The 27,728-nt window shown below is 34.0% G+C and overlaps 1 protein-coding gene and 1 long non-coding RNA gene across 3 annotated transcripts in view; both read left to right on the forward strand.

Moving 5' to 3' along the window:
* Window positions 1-27,728, forward strand: part of LOC136988159 (histone deacetylase 4-like) — a 218,772-nt gene that overhangs the window by 129,734 nt on the left and 61,310 nt on the right. For both annotated transcript variants that reach the window (XM_067285980.1, XM_067285979.1), the window contains 3 exons: window positions 2,588-2,696; window positions 12,960-13,074; window positions 16,142-16,260. In XM_067285980.1, the coding sequence (XP_067142081.1) occupies window positions 2,588-2,696; window positions 12,960-13,074; window positions 16,142-16,260 (343 nt within the window). The remainder of the gene's footprint in view (window positions 1-2,587; window positions 2,697-12,959; window positions 13,075-16,141; window positions 16,261-27,728) is intronic.
* Window positions 5,725-8,670, forward strand: LOC136988162 (uncharacterized). The gene is made up of 2 exons (XR_010882724.1): window positions 5,725-6,300; window positions 6,489-8,670. It is a non-coding gene; the product is annotated as an uncharacterized lncRNA (long non-coding RNA).

Raw genomic sequence — 27,728 nt, forward strand, 5'->3', positions numbered from 1 at the left:
TGTTGGTTTTGAACAAAAATATCAAGCAACATCTTCATTTTTTGTTTATTTTTACCATAAAAGTTTTTATGTATGAAATGTAATAAAAGTTTTTGAAATGTAATAAAAGTTTTTATGTATAAAATTTGTTCAATCAAGGATTAAGCAATTTATTGTCTAGAATTTGTGTTTGAATACTGAATTGTTTGAGATGGGAACAGTTTGCGTATCAAGATACAGCTGTATTTCATTTGTCATTTTTATGAATGATTACTTACCTACAAGATTAATAATACACTTACCTAAAAATGTTTAACACGTTGACTGCCATCTACGAGATGACTCGTAGTTACCTTTTCTGCCTAGGACGCCACCTACGAGTTATATCGTAGTTTGTTTCCTTGCCATATTTGTGCAGCTACGATGTAATTCGTAGTATATCAGTGTAAATATGAATAGATAGCTTCAGGGGCAAGAACAAAAAATCAAGTTTGGCTTACATGAACAGAACATTTATTAATAAATGAACAGAAAATATAATCATAAAAAGTTTATTCAAAATCGAAAGCAAAACAATATTTTTATTGTTTGTGATAATTTATAAAACAGAAATATAAATTTAAACGAACAGAAAATATTATAAAATGTTTATTCAAAATCAAAAGCAAAACGATATTTTTATTGTTTGTGATAATTTTTAAAACAATCTTCTACGCAAAGGGCTGGCTTCTCAAGACAGATTGGACAGAAATAACGCGTTTCTCGGCGTTTTTTAGCTTTGGTACAAATTTGACATGGCTTTGTCGGATGTTGTTTTTTCTGAGTAGATGGGATACTCTGTAAATAGTGAAGCTTCTGCAATTTAATTTTTTTTGAAACTGGTTGAATCTCTTCTCCAATCAACGCTTTGACGAATGCTTCTCTAAACTTTTAGTTTAGAGAAGCATTCGTCATAATGAGAAGCATAAGTTTTATTTTAGAGAAAAAGAGAAGCATAAGTTAGCTTATAGAGAAGCATAAGTTTTATTTTAGAAGAAGTTGCTTTTTGAAAGAGTTTGTGCGCATTATGTATATATATTTCTATAATATGTAATGCAACCTTTTTGAGCCATCTAATAGTCTTTCTTAGAGCTGTGTAGTACGATAGCATTTGATCTGATCGTCAATGCCAGACGTTCCATGATTATAATCTTGAATTATATTCGGTTTCATCGAACATTTTCCATTGCGATTGAACACCTCTACCATTTCAACAACGTGCATGTTTAAAATGGTAAGGACTTCTCGTTTGTCTTTCCATTTACATACAGTAACAGGACCATTTCGCTGCCAAATAAACTCCCCCATCCTCACCAAAAATTTTGTCAGATTCTGAATCACTTAGATTAGTGTAGTAATCAAGTTGTTTTTTAGTCAGTGGTCTTTTCTTATCCATCTTTATCCATATTTATAATTTGATTATAAAAATAAATAAAAAATAACACTCTCAAAAAAGACGTAAATGTGATGTGCTCGCCTCTATATCCGATTTATTACTAATGAATTTAGATGCACATCTCCGATTGGCTGTAGCAAAGTGACAGGACGAATCGTGTCTGTGCACGAATTAACTCGTAGTTTGGCTTTAGCGAAGAGCTTTCTGTTACATAAGCCAACTACGAGATAATTCGTAATACCTTTATTTTAAGAAAAACACATTTTATATGCTATTTGATTATTACTATATACTCTGATTAGAGTTTTTAATAATATAATATAATTAAATTAAGTTGGCGTTTTACAACAGAATCCTAAAAAGTCACGTGGCAGTCAACGTGTTAAACAAACTTTACTAAATATGAAAATTAAGCTATAAAAACAAAACACAGTGACAGTCTTAAAGTCTGAAGGCAACAACAACTAGTTGATAGTGAAATTTTTTCTTCCTTGTCCTATCAGTTTTCATTAAACCTGACAAAAGGCACAAAACAAATTGAAAATTTCAATATTCTAAAAACCATGGACAAATTTGGGATAACACATATGCTTACATGAATAAAAAATGTTGAATAATGGAGTTAGAACTTAAAACGTGAAATTTTGTACAGAGGATTTCCCAAATTCTGGAGCTGTGCTAGAGCAAAACTAGGAAGTGTGTTGTATGGGGGATATCCCCAATTTTCAAACTGTTACAGCAAAACCATGTTGTAGAAGTGCTTTGTTGTATGAGGGATACTTGTAAATATTACTTTGGTAATGTGTGAGTAGAGTAGAACAGACCTCTATTGGCAAGATGTCACAATAATATACTTATGAGTTATATCATATGTGCGCTAGAAATGGGCTAGAACTTGCTCATGTATAGTATAATCCTTTGCTTTGAGAAGTAGAAATTTTGAAAAAAAAATGTACTATATTCAACAATATGGTATATATAGATATTATTCTGATGCCTATTAAGTATCTCATTTATCTTGCATATATAAGATAAATAAAGTATTTAATACATAATAATGTATGATAAGTATATATTTTTTAAACATTAATTTGAATTTTTTTAAAATTGATATAAAATTTAAATTGTTTGTGATATTTTATCAAAATATTTATTTAAAATATTATTTCAAAGGAATATATAGAACAACAGAAACAACATGAAGAAGAACAGAAAGTTGAACGTGAGCGTCGAGAGAAAGAAAGATTAGAACAACTGAAGAAAAAAGAAAAACATGAACAAAGTAAAGTGTTTTTGATAACTTTATTAAATTAATTTAATTTTGATAGATATGAAAAACATCACTTTAATTTATTTTGAAAAATTTAATAGACTTATTTTATTTATGAAATTTTCAAGTTTTCTTGTAAATTTGGCTTATTTAAAAATTTATTTTAAAGAGTGAATTGTTAATTTATTTTATCACCATTAAAATTCTAAGATATAACCATCCTAAATTAATTAAATTTCTGGAAAGGAAAATTGGGTTGGAGGTCTGGGTAGTGTATCTGGCAACATATCCTCCAGTAAGTGGGAGTTGTGGGTTCGAGTCTTGTTCTGAGCCAATTCTTTTCTTCCAGAATAGTCTAAATTATTTATTAAATATTACCAGGGATATTTTTAAGTAAGGAGTGAAGATCCTTATGTAATTTGCTACGATCTTTACGATGATCCGTCTCAAGTTGGTTCTTACGACTCGAGAATGTCCGTACGATGGTTCGAGGAAAGCTACACCTCCACACTCAGTCCAATGAATATTTACAGTTTATTTACAAAACAAATATTTACAGGATGTACAAGTTTGACAACATTACACACACAATGCAACAAAGGTGTGGTGCCTCATGTAACAGCTTGCCTGTTGGGGACTATTAGACTCTGGGGAAACTCCGGTCGGTTTGCGGAGTTGGCTCAACCGCGTGGCCGTCCGGTCTCTACACTAACCCTTCTCAGAGGAATTCCTAAGAGGAGAAAACTCTCTCTATACCTCACGGGCTTCCTAAGTGTCAGAGACTACCACATATCCGGTCTCTCGCCCTTCTCCCCGTTCCTCTCGCCACTCTTACAATTTAAAGAGTTCCACGGCGACAACTTGCGACCAATCAGGTTCTTCTTTCCCCTGGGAGCTTTCAAAGACGTTTGCCCTCCTCCCGACGACGTAGCTTACAGTCGCGTTTGTCCCTTGTTTACATTTCTCAAACCGAGCAACACGTGGCAAACACATTGACGTGTACCCATAAACGGAGACGCTACTCCTTTGTTCTCCCTGGCCGTTTATAGCCCCAATGCCAGGTGGGACCAATTATCCCGGTCGCGTGGCTTTTCGACCTGCTACGCTAAAAGCGGACCTTTACATAAGGTTTATCTTTTTTAAATGCAACACATTTAATTTTGCACATGCACAATGTTTCCTGGCATTCCTTGCACACAAACAGATGTTATTTTGAATCATGTCAGCATGTGTGCTTTTCATGTTGTGTGATGGAAATGTTTAAGAAGATCAAGCAACCCACCCTCTGTGAAATAAGATCCATTATTCATTTCCTAGCAGCAAGGAATGTGAAACCAACAGAGATTCATCACCAGATTTGTGAAGTTTATGGTCTGAATGCCATGAGTGATAGCAAAGTTTGTAAGTGGGTAAGACTGTTTAAGGAAGGTCAGGAGAATGTTCGTGATGAACCATGCTCAGGTTGGCCATCTGTAATTGTCCATGATCTTGTCTGTGCAGTAGACACCATTATTCATGGAAACAGACAATTTTTGATTTTTACTCTATCAGTCAATTTACCAAAAGTTTCATGGTCAGTTCTTAACAAAATTGTGTCAGAAAACTTGGATTACAGGATATTATGCTCTCAATCCAGGAATGGTTATCATTTGAGGCAGCACACTTCTATGACACAGGTCTACAGAAACTGATAACACACTGCGACAAATGTTTCAACAGTAATGAAAACTATGTGGAAAATTAGCTGAAAGTATGTGGAATCTAAGAAAAAATAAATTACTCATAATGTTTAGTAGTTCATTTTTTATTGTAAAACAGACCTTACTTTAAAAAATATTCCTTATTATTTAATTATAATTATTGAATTTAATAAGATATGGCACCTAACACCTATCTGTAGTACCAAATTATTTAGAATTTAATTAAAAATGATAGCTGTAAAGTAGCCCAATTTAATCCAGCAGTTGTTTGGCATATTACTAAAATATCAAGCTTTGGGTTGTTTATACATGTAATGCATAATGGAATGATTAATTGAATGAAGTGATTGAAATTAATTACAGCCATATTAGTTATACAAAATTAATGAAATCTTGCAATTCCCATTATATTTTATTCTTGTTTCAATTCTTTCCATATTTTTTGTTTATGCTAGCAGTGTCCTTAGTTAGGATCAGAAGTATTCAGTACTCCTAACATTGGGCAATACAACAAGCTAATGTTTACTATTTTTGAATTCCTTCTACATTTTTCAGAATTATTTATAATATATTGTCGCGCTGGCTCCAAAAAAGGACGAGCCCCATGGTGTGGAGACTTGCAAAACGAAAAAGAACAATTTTAAAAAAAGAAGAAAAGAACGTTTTTGGAATGAAAAAGAAGAACGATTCGGGGAAGAAAAAGAACGGTGGAAAATTCTGTTTTTGTTCTTTTAACGAGATATTTAAAGTTTAATTTGTTGTTAGTGTATCTAAAAAGTGTAAGTTTCAGTAAACTGTGCTGTCGATTTATATCCCGAGCCCCACAGCTCGTAACAAATTGGTGTCAGGAGTGAAGATATGAATCAAGCCGGTTATGCCGAAAGGAGACACTGAAAGGATTCGTACACGAAGCCAACAGCGACAGCAGGCGATAGATCAACGGCGTATTAGTGAATCTTCTGATCGGACATTAGATGGTCAGCGAACAACTGACTCTGTTGCCAGCACCTCTGGACTACTCCAGCACCAGCTATGCTGGACCTATCTGTATTGTTGGCAGCGTTACAAGAGCAGACCAGTCAGTTGAAAAACATGCAGGAAGAGCAGGCATGTCAAATGAGAGAAGAGCTCCAGAGAGGCCAAGAAGAGCAGGCACGTCAACTGAAGGTACTGCACGCCACAATTAGCAACGATTTAAAGGAAATCAAAGAGCAGGTCCAATGGCATGAGGATTGAATTGCCAAAGCTGAAGTAAAGATCATGGACGTTGAAAAAGCTTTGGTTGAGCTCACATCTGAGATTGGGAATGCCACTCCCATTGTAGCGACATCGGCAGTATGTGGATTTAAAGTACCGCCTTTCGATGGGACATCTTCATGGTCGGCTTATAAAATTCAGTTTGAAGCCGTGGTGAGGATAAATGGATGGACTAATGCCCAGGCCATGACAGCACTCACGTTGGCCCTCCGCGATCAGGCTTTGACTGTACTAGAGGCCCTTGGTAAGGACGTCACCTATGACCAACTGGTGGAAGCATTGGAGTCCAGATATGGAGACAAGCATCTTGAGCACGTGTATCGGGCCCAGCTTAAGGACCGTGCACAATGTAGTGCCGAGACTCTACAGTGCTGGGCACTGGAAGTTGAGAAACTGGTCCGAAAAGCATATCAGTCTTCACCTGCATTGGTTGAAGGACTACTTGTACAAGCGTTCATAGATGGAATACGCGATCTAGAAGTTCGAGCTGCTGTCAGATTGGGACATCATGAAACTCTGAAGGATGCTTTGGCTCATGCTTTGGAAGTGGAGGCAGTAAGACGCGATGATCGTTCCCATCGTGTTAGGGAGGTTGTAACGACAGGCCCCCAGTGTTACTACTGTAGAGAAAGGAGCCACCTGCAGAAGAATTGTCCCAAGTGAGGGCACCTTAATAGAGATCTAAAGGAGGATGGACTTCAGAAGGTAGAGGCGGCTGATACCACCACTCAGCCACAGTGGCAGCAGAGAAACGAGTAAACTGAGAGGTGGGTGCTGGCTGATTCTGAGGAAGCCCCAGGAATCTCAATCTCTCAAGCCCACGATGGGAATAGCCTGGTTATCCAAGGCGAAATTAACGGAACACCATGTAAGCTGACATTGGACACTGGAGCTTCTCGCACAGTCATCAATTCTTGGCTGGCAAATCAGTTTCTTGGGGACTACTTCAGTGGACATGATCATATTCGTCTTATAACAGTGACTGGTCAGCACATATCGGTCCGAGGCGAGAAGGAGGTGGAATTGCAACTAGGCAACAAGATTTATCGGCGTAAGGTTATCATTGCTGATATAAGGGACGATTGCATTCTGGGCTTGGACTTCATGAGAGAACATCATTGTGAGATTGATGTGAAGCAAGGAGTCTTAAAATGCGGTTTGGCAGAACTCTTTATGGAGGGTGGTGCATCATTGGGTGAAGCGCGTTGCTTGAAGAAAATTGTTCTTCCTCCAAGGTCAGAAACTATTGTACCAGTTAGACTACCAGATAACGCTGTTCAGAAGAACCGTTGTGTCCTCGTAGAGGGTTTAGACAGTGGCCTACCATGGAAGATGGTGCGAACGTTGGTGCGGGCCACGAACGTTTCGGCAGTACGTGTTCTAAATCCAGGTGATAGGGAACAGGTTGTTGGAAAAGGCACTTTAATGGGCACTTGTGAAGAAGTTGCTTGGATGCGTAAATGCCAAGAACAATCGACTGTGACCAACATAAAACATTCTGTGTTCAATGTGTCAGTGCTCCTGGAGGAATGTTGAAAAGATTTGTCAGAAGAGAAACTAAACAAAGCTAAAAAGATGTTGCTTAGATATGCCGACGTTTTCTCGACAAGCGATGCTAATATAGGAAAGACGGGATTGGTGCGGCACAAAATAAATACAGGAAACGAGTTACCGATCCGTCAGCGACCGAGAAAGCTACCGATAGCACGTGAACAAGAGGTTGATGCCATGATTCAGGGAATGGTAAGGAATGGCATTATAGAGCCCTCGTCTAGTCCATGGTGTTCACTTGTGGTCCTGGTAAAGAAGAAGGATGGCAGCATGCGTTTCTGTGTGGACTATCGTCAACTGAACAACGTTACGAAGAAGGACAGCTATCCGCTGCCGAGAATCGATGACACATTGGATACGCTGACAGGAATGAAGTGGTTCACTACCCTGGACCTAAAAAGTGGCTACTGGCAGGTGGAAATTGACCACAGAGACAAAGAGAAGACTGAATTTTTCACAGGAAAGGGTTTGTGGCAGTTTAAAGTCATGCCCTTTGGGCTATGTAATGCCCCAGCTACTTTCGAAAGACTTATGGAGCTAGTACTCACTGCATTGAGTGAGGACGCCTGTCTTGTCTATTTGGATGACATAATTATCGTGGGCTGTACATTTGAGGATCATCTTCGAAACCTGGAGTGAGTGTTATTGAAAATACGAGGAGCCAATCTCAAATTGAGCCCAAAAAAATGCGCCTTCTTTAGACGGCAAGTTAAATTCTTGGGACATGTTGTCTCGGGAAAGGAGGTGCAGACAGATCCGGATAAAATTGTCGCCATAAAACATTGGCCGGTTCCAAAAGACAGGACAGGAGTTAGAGCTTTCTTGGGCTTATGCTCCTACTATCGTCGGTTTGTGAAGGACTTTGCTGATATTGCCAAACCACTGCATAAGCTTACGGAAGAGAAGACACGATTCTGCTGGGACGAGATTTGTGATATTGCATTCCAGAAATTAAAGGAGCGTCTGTGCAACACGCCAATTTTGGGCTACCCCGACACTGGGAATGAGTTTGTAGTTGACACAGATGCGAGTAACACGGGGATTGGCGGGGTTTTGTCTCAACGAAAAGGAGATCAGGAATTGGTTATAGCCTACTTCAGCAAAGTCTTATCCAAACCAGAGGGGAATTACTGCGTGACGAGAAAGGAATTACTTGCCGTAGTTAAGACCTTGCAACATTTTAGCAACTACTTGCTTGGACGAAGATTTTGCTTGCGTACAGACCATGCTGCGTTGTAGTGGCTTTTACATTTCAAAAATCCAGAAGGACAAGTAGCAAGGTGGATAGAGCTGTTACAGGAGTATGACTTCGTGATTGAACATCGTAAAGGGAAAATGCATGGTAATGCTGATGTCTTGTCAAGGAGGCCTTGTGCGGATGACTGTATGCACTGTGTCAGACAAGAGGCTAAAGAAGTTGTTCCTGTGCAAATGCTGAAAATGGAGATCAGTAATGAGTGGAAGGAAACCTTACAACAGGCTCAGGAAAGGGACGCGCACCTAAGCCGATCCTCGAGTGGTTGAGGGCTGATGTTCCTAGGCCCAACTGGAGTGATGTTGCAGCTATGAGTCCAGTTACAAAGAGCTACTGGGCACAATGGGACAGTTTGACCATACAGGATGGGATATTGTGCTGTAAGTGGGAAAATACCCAAGGGGACGGCTACCACCTGCAAATGGTTGTTCCCAAAGGAAAAGTTCCTGAAGTCTTAAAACTGTACCACGACAACTGCTCTGGAGGCCATATGGGGGTGAAGAGGACCTTACTGAAGATCCGCGAAAGATTTTATTGGATCCACTGTCGTGATGATGTGGAGGAATGGTGTCACAGATGTACGAGTTGTGCGGCCGTGAAGGGACCTCAAACTCTCAGTAGAGGTACGTTAAGGGTGTATAATGTTGGAGCCCCATGGGAACGAATAGCGTTAGATGTTGCGGGACCGTTTCCTGAAAGTGAAAATAGAAACCAGTACTTTCTGGTTGTCATGGACTACTTTACTAAGTGGCCAGAGGTCTTTGCCATTCCCAACCAAGAAGCGGAAACTGTGGCCGATAAATTAGTCCACGAAGTCTTCTGTCGGTTTGGAGTACCCTTAGAGATTCACAGTGATCAAGGCAGGAATTTCAAGTCCCAAATTTTTCGGGAAACATGCTGTGTGATGGGTATTCACAAAACCAGAACCACCTCGTATCATTCACAGTCCGATGGGATGGTGAAACGATTTAATCAGACGTTGGAAAGGTACCTGGCAAAAGTCATAGCGACTCGGCAAAGAGACTGGGACAAGCACATTCAACCATTTTTGTTGGCATACCGAAGCGCTGTCCATGAAAGTACGTCTGTGACGCCAGCCTTTGCAAACTTTGGAAGAGAATTACAATTGCCTGCAGATTTAATCACCGGTACCCCACCTGATAGTCCACGTAGCATGACCGACTATACGGACGAATTATGTCATAAGATGAAGACCCGATATGACCGGAAGGCGAACAATCAAGGCTTCGAGGAGGGTTCTCTAGTGTGTTTACATAACCCTGTGCACAGCAAGGGGAAGTCCCCTAAATTACAACCGAAGTGGGACGGGCCATATTGTGTCGTGACTAGAATCAACGATGTCACCTACCGAATACAGAAGGGGTCGAGAACCGCGCCAAAAATTGTTCATGTGGATTGTTTGGCGCTGTACTATGGGTCTAACGATGCTCGGGATGAGCATGCCTTAAGAGGAGGGCAGTGTCGCACCGGCTCCAAAAAAAGACGAGCGCCATGGTGTGGAGACTTGCAAAACGAAAAAGAACAATTTAAAAAAAAAAAGAAAATAACGTTTTTGGAATGAAAAAGAAGAACGATTCGGGGAAGAAAAAGAACGGTGAAAAATTCTGTTTTTGTTTTTTTAACGAGATATTTAAAGTTTAATTTGTTGTTAGTGTATCTATAAAGTAAGTTTCAGTAAACTGTGCTGTCGATTTATATCTCGAGCCCCACAGCTCGTAACAATATCTTAAATTTGTATATTTATTTATATTTCTTACACAAATTATTGTTAATCAATTAAATGTTGTAGTTTTGACTTACTGAAAAACTGTGTGTGATAAATTGATGAAATTTGACAGTAAGTTATCAATGATACACATGTATAACAATGAACAGAATATTTCATATTTTAACTCAAATACTCTTAATAATAAATCCAAAAGAACATATATATAGTCTGTGTGTCATTGACAGTGTCAGATTATGTCAATATACACACAAATTATTAATGCATTATAACAGTATTGCCAAAAAACACATTAATGTTTGTTTTTTGTTAAAAATTAATGAACTGTTTTGAATATAATTTTTTTTTTTACTGAATAGTTTCTGTAAATGAGTTAGCGTACTTGAAAACATAAATACATTCAATTTTTTCCCTCTTGTTGAGAACCCCAATAAAGCAGTTGGATTTTCAGTTTTTTCTCTAACTATAGAGATTTATACAATTGTAATGTGTCAATTATGAAATGACTGTTAATAAGCATACAGCTGAAAGAAAAAATTCTAATTTGCTTTAATTACTTAAATCATATTTCTGATTTATAGATTTTTGTTAGATTGACATTAATGATGTCATTACTATTATTTTCAAGTTTCATGTTGATGTCTATCTCTCTCATATTTTTTCTAGGTTATTGTTTAAATTAAATTATCCTGAAGTTTAATTTTTAATATATATTATTATGTCAATATATAAATTATAATATATTGAAAATATAATATATTTATAATATATAATATAATATATAATATATTGAATATATAATATAATATATCTGTGAAGAAATATAAATATTAATTTATATTTCTTCACAGATAACTAATTCATATAATAATTAATTTTTACAATAATTACACAGAAAATGCAATACAGTGGGTGATCGGTTAACGAATAAATCAGATAACGAACACTTTCGCGAAAGGTTTTTATGTTAGGACAATGAACACATGTTCGAATAATGAACACCTCACAGAACAAACACAAAAAGAAGCAACATAAAATAATGAATACCAATTGGTCTTCCCTTGTCTTCAGGCAACAATTTGGAACTTTTCAGGAGTGCAGGAGACATTGACATCAACACTTAACCCGGTATATACTGATCGGATAGTATTCCTCTGAACTTTGAAACTCTCCCTTGTAATTCCAGACTTTTATTTTTTTGACAGAAACAATTCTTTTATAGTATTCGCAAGACCGTCGGGTGGGCACTCATTTAGTTTTGCGTCGGTTTTTATTTTTGAAAGGTGAGAGTATAATAGCAAAGGTAGGGAGTGGGCAGACGTCTGATGTTGCTGGGCAGTATGGCTTGAACAGGTCTACAGTAGGCTGCAGTTGAATCTTATCTAAGAAAAATACTGTATTATCAAGAAGACTCAAGCAGCTAAAGGAGTAACAAAAATGACATCTGAAAAATAAAGAATATTGAAGAGCTCATAATGGAACCTGAAACTGATCTGATGACAGAAGAATGCCAAAAAACTTGGCGAGATATGTTTTCTTCTGAAAAAAAGGATTAATGCCAACATCTGTTATTAAAGATTTTTTTGAAGAAGTGGGAGCATGTCAGAATGATGGTCTTAGAATGGCATCCAAACCAGGTTGAGGTTAATAGGCTTAGGGATCTCTACAATTACAATGCTATTAAAAATTACTTCTGGAAAATCCTGAAGAGAGAGAAAAGCAGTCGACATTAGACAGATTCTTTAACCTCCACAAATGGGAAAAACATGACTAATAAAAAATGCAAGACTGTGTATATATGTATTTTTATTATTACATATAAATAAATGTAGTAAGAAAGTATATATTTTTTATTTTTTGGGGTTTCCAGAACAAATTAATCAAATTCCCATAAAAACCTATGGTAAATCGATAATAAGTTAACGAACAATTCGGATAGCGAACAAAGTCTTGGAATGGATTATGTTCATTAATCGATCGCCCACTGTATTTCACTTAGACATTTAAATTTATCTGTTATAAGTCATTCTTTTATTGAAATTAACATATGCAGAAAACAATTATGTTTTTATTTAATTCTTTATAATCTTTTTTTAAATTGTTTAAAATATTGCATGGCACAACAAGGAAAGATATGCTTGTTGATATTACAATTTAAGAATTTTTAGATTATTATAATGAGGTTTTATGGAACAAAATAGAAACATTATTCTTAAATAAAAATTATTTGAAATATTATGTTAATATTAATATCAATAGAATACTAATATAAATGCTTATTACAGAATTTTTATAATATAATGATAGATATGTTTTATGTAATACTATTAAATCCCTTTTTGATAAAATTGAATTAAATTTCTTTATATCAAAAATAGTAATGGATTAGTAACTTTTTTCCTTCTTAAAATGATTAAATTCTAACTTTTCCAATGAAAATAAAAATAATTTCCTTAACTGTCAATATATTGATTAAATATATTCATATGATACCATATTTAACAAACTCTGCAAAGAACTATTTTTTGAAATTTTACATTTTTTTAAAGTATTTAAAGTACATGTTTTTTTTTCTTTAAAAAAAACAAAAAAAGATATGTTTATTATTGTAAAATTTCTTGAATTTTACAATTTATCCTTGCTGTTCAATTATATACTTCATCTTTTTAACATCTTTTAAAGAAAGAGTTTCTACTGTACAGAAAAGAAGGTTAAGTAAAATTGGATTCATAAACTTAAATGTTAATAACAACAATTTAATTTAGGTGCTATTGCATCATCAGAAGTGAAACAAAGATTGCAAGAATTTGTTTTAAGTAAGAAACAAAGAGAAGCTGCTGCAGGTGGTGCAAGTGGAGCAAGATCTAATTATCGTAATTGGTATGCTGATAATTATTTATTTATTTTTCCAATGAACTGAAATTTTATTTTATTTTATTTATAATTTTATGGAAGCAGTTAAAGAATATTTTTAATAAAGTAAATAGTGTTGTAAATCATTTAATTTTTTTATACGCTTTATTTAAAATAATAATTTTTTCAATACAAATAAAATAATTTTAAATAGGGACAGAAGTCATATATTAAGAAATGTATATAAACAGACCAGATCTATTATTTAGTTTTAATGTTAATGCAACAGCATTTTTTGTAATAGAATGGTAGTCATTCTTCCTTATTTTGATGTTTATTTCATAAATTTTTCATATAATTTTGCTTGCTTTCATTTTTAGTAAGCAAGAAAAATTATTCTGTTCCCTTAAAATGCTTTCAGTCCCATGAAAAATTAAGTTATTTTAGTGGGCATGAATGGTTATTCCATTTTATTATGTAAATTTTAGCCTAAGTTTAGATATAACGTAAGAAATTAAAAAGAAAACTCATTTGTGCCCCTATGTCAATATAAAATATTTAGGTCTAGAAAAAAAAAATAATTCACTAAACAAAATAATCAAAAAAGAAACTCTCTAAGCTAGCATAAGTCCAATGAAATTCTGATGAATAGAAATTTCAAATATGACTCTTGATTCAATTGTAACCATTTAGTAACAAATTGCTATTAATTACTATCCACTGCATGTCTATTACCACCTAACAAAAATAATCAAGTAATGAGTAATGACTATCGAATAGTAACTATCAAGTGCCCAAGTACTGATGTCTATTCATTACACAGAAGATTACTAATGGGTTTACACATCATTAGTCACAACACCCCTGTTTTTCTGCACAGCACAAGCACTATCCAAACATATCTTGAAGCATTTCATTCATCCAGACAATTCATTTAAAGTAAGTATTGAGGGTATAGAAAATTTCCTTGCTAGTAGCTTGAATAATTTGTTTGCAGCTTTTGTTTCATTGCTCCATATATACAGTAATAGGTGGCAAACATAAGAATCATATATTACCTATAAGAAGTATGCAAGAGCAGAATCCTGTATTGGAATAGTCTGTATTAAAAGAATTCAAACAGATATAAGAATAGTTAGATTTAATTGAAAAATAAGGAAGACAACTACAAATCAGAGATAAGAGGAATTATTTGAAATTATTACAAATTAAGAATTATTACAAATAACAAAAAGAATTTCCCAACACAGTCTTACTCCAGTAAATTATTAAACCCTTAATATTTGGCTACACTTGACAAAGAAACCTATTTATTTCTACAGGCATTGATCCAGTTGCATATTATGAAAATATTACTTGCCATTGTTCTCTTTCTTGTAAGGTAACTCAGGAAAACTCATTCTATTGTTCTTAAAAACAGGGTTGCACAGGGAGCACAACATTGAGCTCATTGAGCACAAATGAGTCATTGGAAACAGTGACACCATTAACTAAATACAATTGACAGATATATTCTAATTTGTTACAGCTGTACAAGAGAAGTTTTTCTAAACTTAAAAAAAATATTTTTAATAATATGTTTCATGGCATTTTTTAAAACAATACATAGTCTATGTTTACTTTATATTTTATGATAAAATACCACTGTGCACTTGCCAACTTCTTGATATAATAGCACAACTGTATATCAATATCTAAACTGAATTGCATGAGTATTTTTCTCTGAATTGCAGGTACAAGAGAAATATGTATTTATACATAAACAATAGTGTCAATAACTTTAAAGTTTATAAAATTCAATAGCCCACCATTCAATAGCACAGAAATAACCTAACATAGTAATGTTACATAAACAATAAAATATTTACTGTCAGTCAGTTGCTGGGCCTTGACTTTGGAAACAGGCAAAATATGAACAGATTAGTTTGAAAAATAGTTAGGTAAAAGAGTAAAAGAATTCAAAATTGAGTATGCATGAAAGAAAAAAATTTATTACAAATGAATAAACTATTTACAGGAGATTAGTAAGAAAAACAAAAATATGTTAATGATAATAAACTACACGAAAAGAAGAATAAAATTCAAAAGTATAATTTTTCCAAAATAAAACCAAAACAAACATTTACAAAACTTTCCTGACAATTAGGGAACTTTTTGTGGAGAGTTAAGTTAACTCTTCACAAAAAAACCAACAATGTAAAGCAGAATTTGATTAATAACAACAAAAGAAAATTCTTATGATCTAAACTGCCTAACCATCACACCAAAAGAAGGCAGGAAATCCTTTTTGTTACTTGCTCTGGAACTCTCTTCATTTGTGTTCAGAAGCGTCAACTTGTCGTCATCATTATTGCTGTGGTTTTTATATGCCTTGGAATATCATCACAATTAGCACTGTCACTCTTAATTCATTTACATACTTCTGCTCTAACAATTATTTTCTTTCTTTTAAATCTCTTGGTTATACTAGTCTTCTAATCTTTCCAAAAGAATTCTCTGATTTTTTAAATCAGTAGCAAAAGGATTGAGAGAATTTTTTAACTCCACTTGGAGATCACTTAATCTGTGATGCCCTTGTTAGATTGGTGATGTCAGCATTATGAGTGTCAGCCATACAAATGGTAAGAATTTTATTATTTTAGGATTTTGTCTGGGTGATGTGGACTTTTCATTATTTAAACAAAATAAAACATCTCCAAAATAAATTATTATAATGATCATACTAAATAAAAGCCCCAAAATTAAAAGATAATGTTCAGATTTGACTCCTTACAAAGTTGTCAATTGCCTTTTTTACTTTTACATTTTTTTACATTGTAATGTGAAGATAATTTTTATGAAAACAATGTTCTCTAAAATATAATTGTAAATTGTCTTTTGGGAAATATTTGATGATTTATTTTATAAACAATATAACTAAAATATATTAAGATGCAGAATTAATTATTGAAAATTGAGTGGTATTTTTAATATAATTATTATACAATAATAAATGTTTAACCAGTACTGATTCCGTAGTATTGATTATATAATAAATAATTCATTTAAGATTGCTCTGTTTTTCACATAGTTTTCTTATTTTTGTAATTTTTAGGTCTAGGAAGCATGCATCTCTTGATCAACCATCTCCTCCATCAGCAAGTTCAATCTCACCTCGTTGCAAACATGCATTATTGGGAAAATATGATGATGATTTTCCACTGAGAAAAACAGGTATGCAATATTCAAGCACTTTTAAATAGAAAATACTTCCACGATACAGTGGAACGCCATTTATCCGGATCCTGTTAATCCAGATTTCTGGTTTATCTGGATTATAAAACACAATCCCTGCTTCAGAAAGAGAAACATATGTAAAACCTATAAATGCAAAAAATCAAAAAACTCCTAATTTCATTCTTGCCTGAGTATAACCAGAATAGACTTGTTTCCTATAAATCGGCATTAGTGTTCATTGTTATGCATTCTGAGGGAATGTTCTTTGAATTTACATAATATGTTGTTGAACCTTTTCTAATTTTCTAAGATTTTCAATTTTAAAAATTTTCTACTTTCCTGTTGAGTAAAAATGCTGTGCTTTTATGCACAGCATTTTTACTCAACAGGAAAGTACTCAACTTTTACTCAACTATTGCAGTCAATGTGTTTTAATGAGTTTATTGATTGTAACTTTGTGAGTTATTATTCACTCAACACTTTGAAGCCTCTATTGTTTCACTAAATTTCAATCATCTTCAAACATTTGTGAAATGAAGTAAACACCATGAAATTGGCATCTAAAGGAAAGAAAGTGGTTGTTATGTTGAAGAAGAAACAAGAAATATAAAATAAAAAGTCTATAAACTGTGTTATTTATATTGTTAATGATTTTTCTGGATTATCTGGATATTTGGTCATCAAATCAGACCTGTTTGAGCTGGATAAACGGGGTTCCACTGTATACTTAAATTCTCTAAACTTAAAATTCTTGACATTTTTTAATGCATTTGTTGCTGGTTGATGCAATTTTGCATTATGTAAATATTACATGACGAAAAATCATTCAATTGGCAGTGACTATGTTGATAAAGTTTTAATTCTTAGTTAATAATAATATAATTTTACCTATATTTTTGAAGTAAAAACAATAGTAGATATTTGATTTAAAAAAAAATAAAATTAGATTAGCAAATACTTCACAAAACTGGACAATGAAACGAATAAAAAACCACAGTTCCTTTATCTGGCCCAGCAGCTCTATTTCCTTGTAAAACAAATGTTTTCAATCTTCTAAGATCTTTCTCGGGTATTATTTGAAATGGAAATGTCTAAAGAATGCACTGTATTTCAAAATTCGAAACTTCCAATAAGAAATGTATATAAGATTGATGTAATTAAATCTTCAATGTTTATCAAAATTCACTTGCCATATGAGAAATGCATTTCTCTTCTTTATAATTGATACAGCCTCCAAGTTGGTCTGCTTTAAAGATCTTAAGGGCTTCCAGTTCGCTGAATTGTTCAGTGGAGATAGAACATCTTATCAAAGAGGCCTGATTTAATTTTGCTATAACGTCATTGTTCAACGCATATATAGATAGGGTCATGGATCTCTTCTTATGAGATATGTCATATCTATGTTCTGCCATCCATTTTTTCAGCAGCATTTTCATTAACCCTATATAAACTAGGTCAGTCTGGAATCTTTCATCATGTAATGGGATTTTACATATGCCAGGCATTCTCTCTATGTTCATTGGGTCTTTCCCATTATGTAATAGTTTATAGATGCTTTGATTGCACCTGTATGCAATATGCATGCTCTTATATCTGCTTTGAAACTTATGCCAGTGTGCACCAGATTGTTCCACATGACATGCTGGGCACATGTTACACATTTAGTCACTGAGGAAGTGCATACTAAGAACAGCATTCTGAATGTACAGGGTGACAATAATTAACCCGTACAAAGTTTGTAGCAATGCTGCACCTGAACTTTTTTACTGTCACCAATTTACATACTATTGTTTAATTCTCCATGATTTCCTGCCCGTGTAGATGTACTTTCGATGTAATAAGGGTTAGTTCTTTATTTTTTTAATGGTGTCGAACAAATGTTGTGCAATGTTGGAGCTATTCCGGCAAGGAAAGCATCAATGTGAAATTGTTCGTCTGCTCGGTGTTCCAAAAATGACAGTCTCAGATGCAGTTCGGCGATTCAAGGAGCTTGGCCACAATGGTGACCGTCCCGGACGTGGAAGAAAGCGCACTGTCAACACGTCTAGGAACCGCAAGATCATCACAAAGCGAGTTGACTGACATGCGAAGGTCTCCATGAGAAAAATTGCTCGTGAGATCAGAATCAATCTCGAATCGGTGCGGTTAATGGCGAAAAAGGAACTCGTACTCAAGCCCTACAAGTTTCAAAAGGTTCAGCTCCTCACCGATGAAAACAAGTGCGTGAGACTCCAAAGATCCCGTTAACTCAAGCGTCGGGCCGTAGGTCGACAATGGGAGTGCATTCTCTTTACAGACGAAAAACTTTTCTCCGTACAACCATCGAAACGACAGGAACTGGTCCGCGGGGGCTCCTGGACACTCAGCCGTCATCGAACATCACAAAATCCAATGTCAGTCATGGTTTGGGGCGGAATTTGTGCGAGCGGCAAGACACCCCTTGTTTTCGTCGATCAAGGGGCCAAAATCAATCAAGATATGTACCACCGTGACATTCTCGAGGCTGTGGTACTTCTGTGGGCTCAGCAGCATTTTGGCAGTGCGAAATGGACGTTTCAGCAGGACTCGGCACCGACACACGGGGCAAAGAAGACTCAGGAGTGTGCAAGGCTCATTTTTCCGATTTCATCTCGTCTGCGGAATGGCCACCGTACTCGCCGAATCTGAACCCAATGGACTACAGTGTGTGGTCCATTTTGGAGGCCAGGGCCTGTTCTAAGCGCCATGAAAGTTTGGAGTCGCTGAAGCAATCCTTGCGCTGGGAGTGAGACAAACTGTCTCCAGAAGAGCGCGGCCCATTGCTGAGAATTTCAAAACGCGTTTGGGGCTCTGCATCAAAGCAAAAGAAGGCCACTTTGAAACTGGCTGAATATCTGATTAATACGTAAAGTATTGTCACTGTTATATGCTGTTGTTTTGATAATTTTCCTTTCTTTAATAAATTTATGATACAAAAAACTTGTACGGGTTAATTATTGTCACCCTGTACTATGTAATTTACTGGTGGCAAACAAAAGGCATTCATTGCAGATAACTCTATCTGCCAATAACCACTCTTTGGCACTGCCACCTGTATCAGTTATTACTTGATGTGGCTAGGAGTTTCATCTACCATAATGGGTGGGATGCTGTAATGATATAGATTAGAGAAAATTAGACCATGGAGAAGTTGCATTGCAAGAGCTTGGTGAGTTACTTGATCAGTTTGAACTTGAAGAATAGCTACATGCAGTTACAAGCCAAGCTGAAGCTTTATGCAACTTGATCAAGAAACAGGAGTCACAGCCTGGATCCAAATCCAGTGTTGTAGGAATTGATATTTGGCAAATTCTTGGAGACATTTAGGAACTGTTGGTACTATTCAATATGGATTTGAAGCTTCAACTTTATCTAGATGGCAGACATCCAGCATGGCAGTTCTGGAAAGAGCTTGAAGCCCTAGATCCAAATCATAACCAAGCAATGGACAGTATAACTTCTCAATTATGTAGGTTTTTCAAAAAAGAGGTACCAAAGAAAGAACTAGCCTACTACAATGATTTGCTTGACAATGAAAACAGAGCAGTGTGCAATGATATAATAAATATCTGGAAGCATTCTACCAGGAAAATGTTGATTTTGAGTCAGCTGGCATTAAAAGCACTGTCAGTTCCTGCTAGCAGTGTAGATGTGGAGAGGAGTTTTCCTACCCTGCACCATCTTTTTATGCCAAAGAGATTGTCATTTACCAAGTAAAATTTGGACATTTATATTCACCTCATGTTTAACTGGCTCATGTGGCTGATCTATAGGATTCAGACAAAGATATACAGTGAAAGTACTATTGAGAATCAGGTAAATCAATAAAAATGCAAAGAAATTTTGTGTGCTGAATGCAAGTGTAATTAAAAATAATAAATTAGGCAGAATAAAGCACAAAATTTCTGTCATAAAGTGTAATATAGCAGAATTTTCATTTTTTAAAACAGATTCTTTTGAAAATAAAGCAGATTTTGGGTTTCCTTAATAATGAGGAATTAATTATAGATGATGACTGAAGATTATTGCAGTTCTAATTTGAGTAATACCATATTTACTCGCATACAATACGAAGTTTTCATTCATTTTTCACTACTTCAAAAACTTAGGTTGTCCTATATGTGTGTCTTTGTGTGTTTGCAATAATTTCTGTGAACTGCATATAGTTCATGCTGTCATTGTAGGTCTACAGTCTATGTATTGTAAGTTGGTACCTACTGTAAACAAATTAAGACACACTTTCCTTTGTTTATTGGTTTAATCCTACATCCGTCAATTAAAAACCACGTTGCATCTCATTTGTTTGCAGAAAATAGTTCTTCGTTGCTTATAAAATCATTAATGAAATACAGGTCACTTAGCAATGATTAGAAATGTAGTTATATCATATTAGTTAAATTGTTATTTTTTTAATGAATATTAGCACATTCTGAATCATTAAAAATAAACTTTTTTCGGTCATGCGTATTAGAATGTTATGGTATTGTTTTCCATTCATCACGTATTAAGGCAGACATGATTGTTTGCCTTAATACATCCATTTGGTATTTTATTTGTGATTAAATGAAAAAAATTATAATTGTATTAATAAATCTAACTTTTTTTATTTTGATCTTAAAAGTCACACCTCATGCTATATGCGAGATTGTCTTATATGCGAGTAAATATGGTAATTCTAGGAATATACAACATTGATACAGTAGAGAATTTTTTTTGCACCAGAATACTGTATTTCAGTTTATTACATAATTAAGCACTATATTACATGGCATAAAACAATAAAAATTGTTCTTTAAATAGTTAGTTTTTTGACACAAAAATAGGGAAAAACAGTCAGGAAAGAAGTGAAAAACCAGAGCCCAAGAACCTAGGTTCATGGTATAAAAAGTTCATTGTTTGGGACATTCACCATTGGTATAATATAATTTAATTTAATTCTCAACAAATTTAATTTTTAAGTATACTTTATAATCCTAACAGAAGATGTAGACTATTGATGCATCTCTAACAGGATAAATGAATAACTTTTCTATAAAATTTATTTAGAAATTCCAGGAAATTTCTTTTATTATATAAGTTACAATACAGGGTGAAAGAATTATCTGATTTAAAATGATCATATTATGAAAAGTAATGAAGATACATACTTAAGATTACTTTTATATTACAGGACTAATCTTCAAGTTTTTTTACTTACTAAATCATAGGTGCTCAATATTCCCACATTTGGATGCATGGCATATGTTCAAATGGTAGTGAAATTCGTCCCAAACTTTTGCAAGCATGTTTGGATCCATTGCTGCCACTATTGCTGTTTTGCGGTTTTGCAATTCAATCACTGTAGCTGGAAGAGGAGGCACATAAACGGAGTCTTTTATACCACCACAAGAAAAAAAAATCACAAACAGTGAAGTCCGATGACCTAGGAGGCTAGTTATGTAAAGCTGAATCATTAGGTCCCAGGCGACTGATTCATCATTGGGGAATCTGTATATTCAAAAATTCTTGAACTTCTAGGCTCCAGTATAGTGGTGTTCCGTCCTGCTGGAAAATGAAGTTATCCAAATTGGTCTTTAACTGTGGGAAAAGCCAGTCTTCTGTTGTCCTGTTGCCATCTTGAAAATATGGAAGTGACAAGGTGATCGAAGCATGCAGGTGCTGCCAATTGGAAACTACATAAAACTCAAAAATTTCTTCTTTCTAACTGTACATCGTTTGATCAAATGGATTAAAAGCTGAATAGTTATGACCTTTTTAAATCAGATGATTCTTTGAAACACCCTGTATAATAACATATTGGTAATTCTCAATATATGTAGTTAATTTGTTCTGCAAATATATTGCATATATGTAAGTTCACAGTCCATGGGAAATAAATTAATTTATGAGTTAGGCCACATTTAAATTCATAATTTTTACATTTAAACCAACTCAGATATATATATATAACAATATTAAAAAGAAAATGATAATGTTAAATAAAAGAGAAAGGAAATGTAAAAATAAAATAAAATGGAAAAAAATCACATTTTTCAATATCATTTTTTTTAATAGGCATTAAGAGTTAGAATCTGATGAGTTCCTCTCAACTATATACTTACTTCCATGTTGTGGGTAGAATCGTAGCATCCTTATAGTTCAAACATTTCCCTGAAAGGTTACTTCTATATATCTCCATCTTTTCCAAATTCATTGCTATAATGTTGAGCACACTGGTTTTATGACTTTAGCTTCCTCCTATTGAACATCTAAACCTTCAGATTGTAATCAGATTTGTAATCATTACAATAACACTTTAAATTGTTGAGAAAAGATTTATTCAATGAATGTTTTCAACCTGCTCTACAGGCCATCATCAGGTTTTAAATTTTTGGAACATAAATAAAGAAAAGGAATACCTATTGACAGCTTGGTATTGGATTTGCTATGTGAATTGGTCCTACGTAGATTGGAGAAGAATACTATTATGAATTTCATGAATGGCATAATTTTTTGCAAGAGGTGTGTGGATGATGTGTTCATATTGTGGACAGATGATAAAAAAATTCAACACTTTTTAGATGAGATAAACTCAAACAAGAAGGGTTTGAAACTTAAATTGGAGCAACTGAGTTGAGTACAACACACATACATTTCTTAGACATAGACATCTTGTTGTATGATAGTTATTTGAATATGAGTGTACATTAAACCCACTCATGATCCTCTGTACATTTCCATCTTCATCAAATGACCGCTATGGTTATAAACTTTCAGCTTTTAGAGCTCTAGTTAGAAGGGCCTTCATTTACTGCTGCAACATATATGACCGGTTACAAGAACTGGATAGAATTAGGGGCATTGCTGTAACGTTAGGATATGGAGCCAACATTGTTGAAAGATCGATGAGTTTGTAGTGTTACGCGACCATGTATTATTATTATGATTATTATTATTTTGTTGTCTCGGTTTCCTTTTTTGTATGTATTGGGTTTTCTTGGATTGTACTATGTCGCGTGTATTTTTGTTATGATGTCACCTTAGGTACGTGGAAAGCCTTCTGATTGGTCCAGATTGGGACACGAGTGAAGCGGACTTCCGGAGAGCAGGAAGTATAAATTAGAGAACTCTCATGATTGTGGACACTTTTTTGTTTTTGGATTCATCAAGGAAGGTAGGAAGAGGAAAGGTCAGCAAGGACGTCGGAGTTAGGCCGGGAGAACAGGAGTCGAAAAAGGGTAACCATTTTCAGTCAGGAAGTACAATCCATTTCCATCGTAGTGTAATTGAGGAGTGTCAACGAGGGACGTACGTCTGGTGACATGAATTACATTCAGGTTTCGGACAGAACTATTAGTTTTGAGGTTTGATGTAAAGAAAAAGTGAACGCTCGGGAACTCGAGACTGTATTGCATTCACTTAACATAATACTGTGATTCGTCGAAGGCTACTATATGCAATTTTCGTATAGAAGGAAAGCGTGTATGTATATATGTATATAGACAGTGGTGATATTCAGCGGGTTCGCACAGGTTCGGCCGAACCCGTTGTTAAAATTTTCAGTTTTCCAAACGGGTTCGCCTGAACCTATTGTTAAAATTTTCAGTTTTCCAAACCTTGTTAAACACACGGAACATTTCTCAGTGGTTTTTTTTTTTTTTTTTTTTTTTTTTTAAATATATTAAAATATACATATTATACTCTGTAATACTACTAAACTAGAGCCTTATACCCCGTTCGCACCGAGCATTTCAATCTAGATTGTGAGCAAGGTTGGGGACTATGTCTTGGTGCGATCTCTCTCGACCGTTTCAATCTCGACCGAAACGAGGTTTAATCGCGATCGATTCAAGAGAGTTCTTGAATTAGATCCAGTCATAAGAGAGATCCCGCAATCTCACGCGCGCGAGATAATACAAGACGGCTGTGGAACACGTGTCGGGCAATGGACAGCGAAATAAAAAGGATATTGTATTGTAGTAGTGCCATTTGGGGTGAAAAATTTCTCTGCCTAAAAAAAAAAGGTCAACAGCACTAATATACTATTGTTACCTGGTCTTCGCCCAGGGCTCGTTACGTTCCAAATACGCCACTGATTATTAGATATATTGGAAGAAAAGGTATTGTATTTATTTCTAGCCAAAACTTCCATTTCGTTTGTCGGTGATTGTCAGGAAAAAATTTTCTGCTAGCGAACCCTTTGTTAACTATTTCGAATATCACCACTGTATATAGAGTATTGTAAATTTTGTTAGTTTTTTAAGTCATGTATTGTGTAAACTTGAGGGATAGGAAGTATCTCACGGTTATTGTACTGTTAGAATAAATTACTGTTGTTTTGCCAAATTCGTGCATGTGTAATTGGTTATTACTTGAGTCTTTAATATACATCCATATTACATCCATGGAATTCGATCCATTGGATAATCTACAAGCTCTTATACTGAATCTAAAAAGAAGATGACAAGTAACCATGATAAAAAAAAACAAACAAACTAAGTTCACATATAATAAGAACATGGCTGGTATTATGAAGAAGTGGTGAGTTACAAGAACACACAGTCACTATACAAAAGAGCACCAATGACAGGGATAGGATTAAGGAGGAGGAGCAATTGGGGATATTCAGAATACTGTATAAGAATGACTAGTTAGGATTGAACAAGGAATACATAGGGGTCACCAACAGGAACCTTAAAGTACAACTTAAGGACATGATTACAATATAAGAAAAGGACAGTGTTGTACAGCTTTATCCAGAATAGCACAATCTGAAAGTTCAGATGTTCAATGGGAGGAAGCTAAAGTCATAAAACCAGTGTGTTCAACGTTAGCAATGAGTTTGGAAAAGGTGGAGATATTAGAAGTAACCTTTTAGGGAAATATTTGAACTATAAGGATGCTATGATTCTACCCACGGCATGGAAGTTAAGTGTATAATTGAGAGGAACTCATCAGATTCTAACTCTTAATGCCTATTAAAAAAAAACGATATTGGAAAATGTGACTTTTTTCCTTTTTATTTCATTTTTACATTTTCTTTCTCTTTTATTTAACATTATCATTTTCTTTTTAATATTGTAATATTTATATATATATATATTTATTTTGAATTCAAATAATGATTAATTCAAGTGTCTTTGTAACTTTAAATGTTCTTACATCTTCTATTGATAAGGAGCAGTTGTTTATATTCCAAAAATTTAAAACTTGATGATGGCCTGTTGAGCAGGTTGAAAACATTCATTGAATAAGTCCTTTCTCAGTGATTTAAGTTGTTATTGTAATGATCATAATTTTTACATTTATATTTGCCTTGGAAAATGAAAACATGGAAAAGGAAAAAATATTTATTGAAAATTTATTAATTAATTAAAGGTTTGAGACAAAATACAGTGTAGTTGCATACAAAAATGAAGATAAATCATTAAAAATAACATTAAAGATTGATTAAAGAGATTTAGACTAACCAGTAAAGTAGCCCAAAAAAGAACATGAATTAAAACATTCTAAATACCAAGCAAAATATTTATCACCCATCACCTGCACAGTTATGTCGTCTTCTTTTTTTTGGAATAGTTTTTTGTAAAAGCTGAAGAAGTAATTCAGAAATATTTGCAGAAATTATATTAAATGCTTTTTGAATAAGAGCACTACACTAAGAAAACTAAAGTCACTTTCAAGTTGGGAGTGGTTCACAAGTGGGGAGAAGGGATTACTTCAGTGTTGCTGGCTGTGAGCTCTGTCAAGCTGTGAAACATTTAATGACAACAACTTTAATATACGCTATTGGAGCTGGATCTCAGATTCAGACCTGCGGTCCACTGCCCGGTGGTTACTGTAGGGACTGGACGTTTGGCCGGATTCCTTTGATGCTCTTTGCCGAGTGTCTTGGGTGTCCGGCACATTTACTTTGAAAATTGGAGGGCAAGTCTGGTGCCAGCAGCCGCGGTAATTCCAGCTCCAATAAAACATTTAATGCCTCAGAAAAACCCACACTGATTGAAATCACATATATTGAGAATTATTTGTATATTGTTTTGAGTTCCTGATAGTCATATTAAAATGATTAGTAATTGATTATATAAATTGCAATGATATTCAGTGAGATTTTTAAATAAAAGAAATTTAACAAAAGCAACATTGAATTTGTTTGATTATAATTATTTAACTGTTAAAATGCTTAAAAGAAGATTAAACCTGCAACTAATACTCTGAAATTTGTTTCTAAATTTAATGTTGTTTTAATATTACTATTAATAATTTACTAACTTTTATTAGTAAGCTGATAACATATATGTAAGAAAGTAAATAAATTTCATAACAACTAATATACATTTTATGTTTGTACATAATAAATAAATTACTTGTTTTTTGTTTTCATTGACCCTTTGCCTGCCGTTTGCCACGCCCCCTTATTTTGTAAAACGGCCAAGGGCAAAATAGGTAAATCAGGCAATATTATTTTAAAAATTCACCAAAAATTAAATTATTATTTTATTCATATGAAAAAAATCACATATATTTATCAATATAGTTAGTTTTAAATACGACATTTTTCAATAAAGTTTGTTTGAAAAATTTATGAGGAAAAAAAAATATATGATAACTGACATTCAAACTTGAAAATTTGTTACTTTTTGTAAAAATTAACATTGTCTGGTTACTTCATTCTTATTGTCACCGAGCCAGAACAATGTAGAATATTGTTCTGTACAATTTGATATAACATTTATGCATGTATTGTTTATTCGTTGTGAAATTATCGCACATTATATCAAACATTTGTTTGAAATCTGAACTTTATTCTGCTTTCAACTAATATAATGAACTAATATACTTTATTCATTTCGTATCAAACAAGATTATATATTTTTGTAATAAACATATGATTACCAGTAGCAATAGATGTAACATTTGCTGATATTTTAGATTTAAAAAAAAAATTAAAAATTAAAAAAATATATAAAATATCAGAACTGAAGGTCATAACTTGAATATTTATAATGCATTAACATATTATAGCTGAATAAACTTATTATAGCATTAATGAACTTATTATAGTAATATTATTGCATGAATATGCTAAAAATGAAATAAAAAATTATCAGGAAATGAAAAATTAAAAAGTTTTAATTAATGCTTTCTTTTTCTTAAGTCAACAAAACACCACCTGGACAAAAATATGTGAAACAGACGATAAACAAGATGATGCCGTCAAGTGCTGACATCTGTTGTCGATAAATATTATAAAAATCGATTGTTAACAGGGTAACGATCAATCGGTACCTTGGCCGTTTTGCTAAACAATTAGGGTAACGATAGATCGGTACCCTGGCTGGGAAAGGGTTAAATATTTTATGAATTATTTTTAATGTAAATTATTATTGTAATTATTTTTACATTTGGTTATTATTACTTACATTGTTTTAAGTTTTAATTAAAATTGTTTTCTTATGATTGTAATT

The sequence above is a fragment of the Centruroides vittatus genome, unplaced genomic scaffold (genome assembly GCF_030686945.1).
Source record: "Centruroides vittatus isolate TY-2023 unplaced genomic scaffold, ASM3068694v2 scaffold_324, whole genome shotgun sequence".
In the NCBI taxonomy this organism is placed as follows: domain Eukaryota; kingdom Metazoa; phylum Arthropoda; class Arachnida; order Scorpiones; family Buthidae; genus Centruroides; species Centruroides vittatus.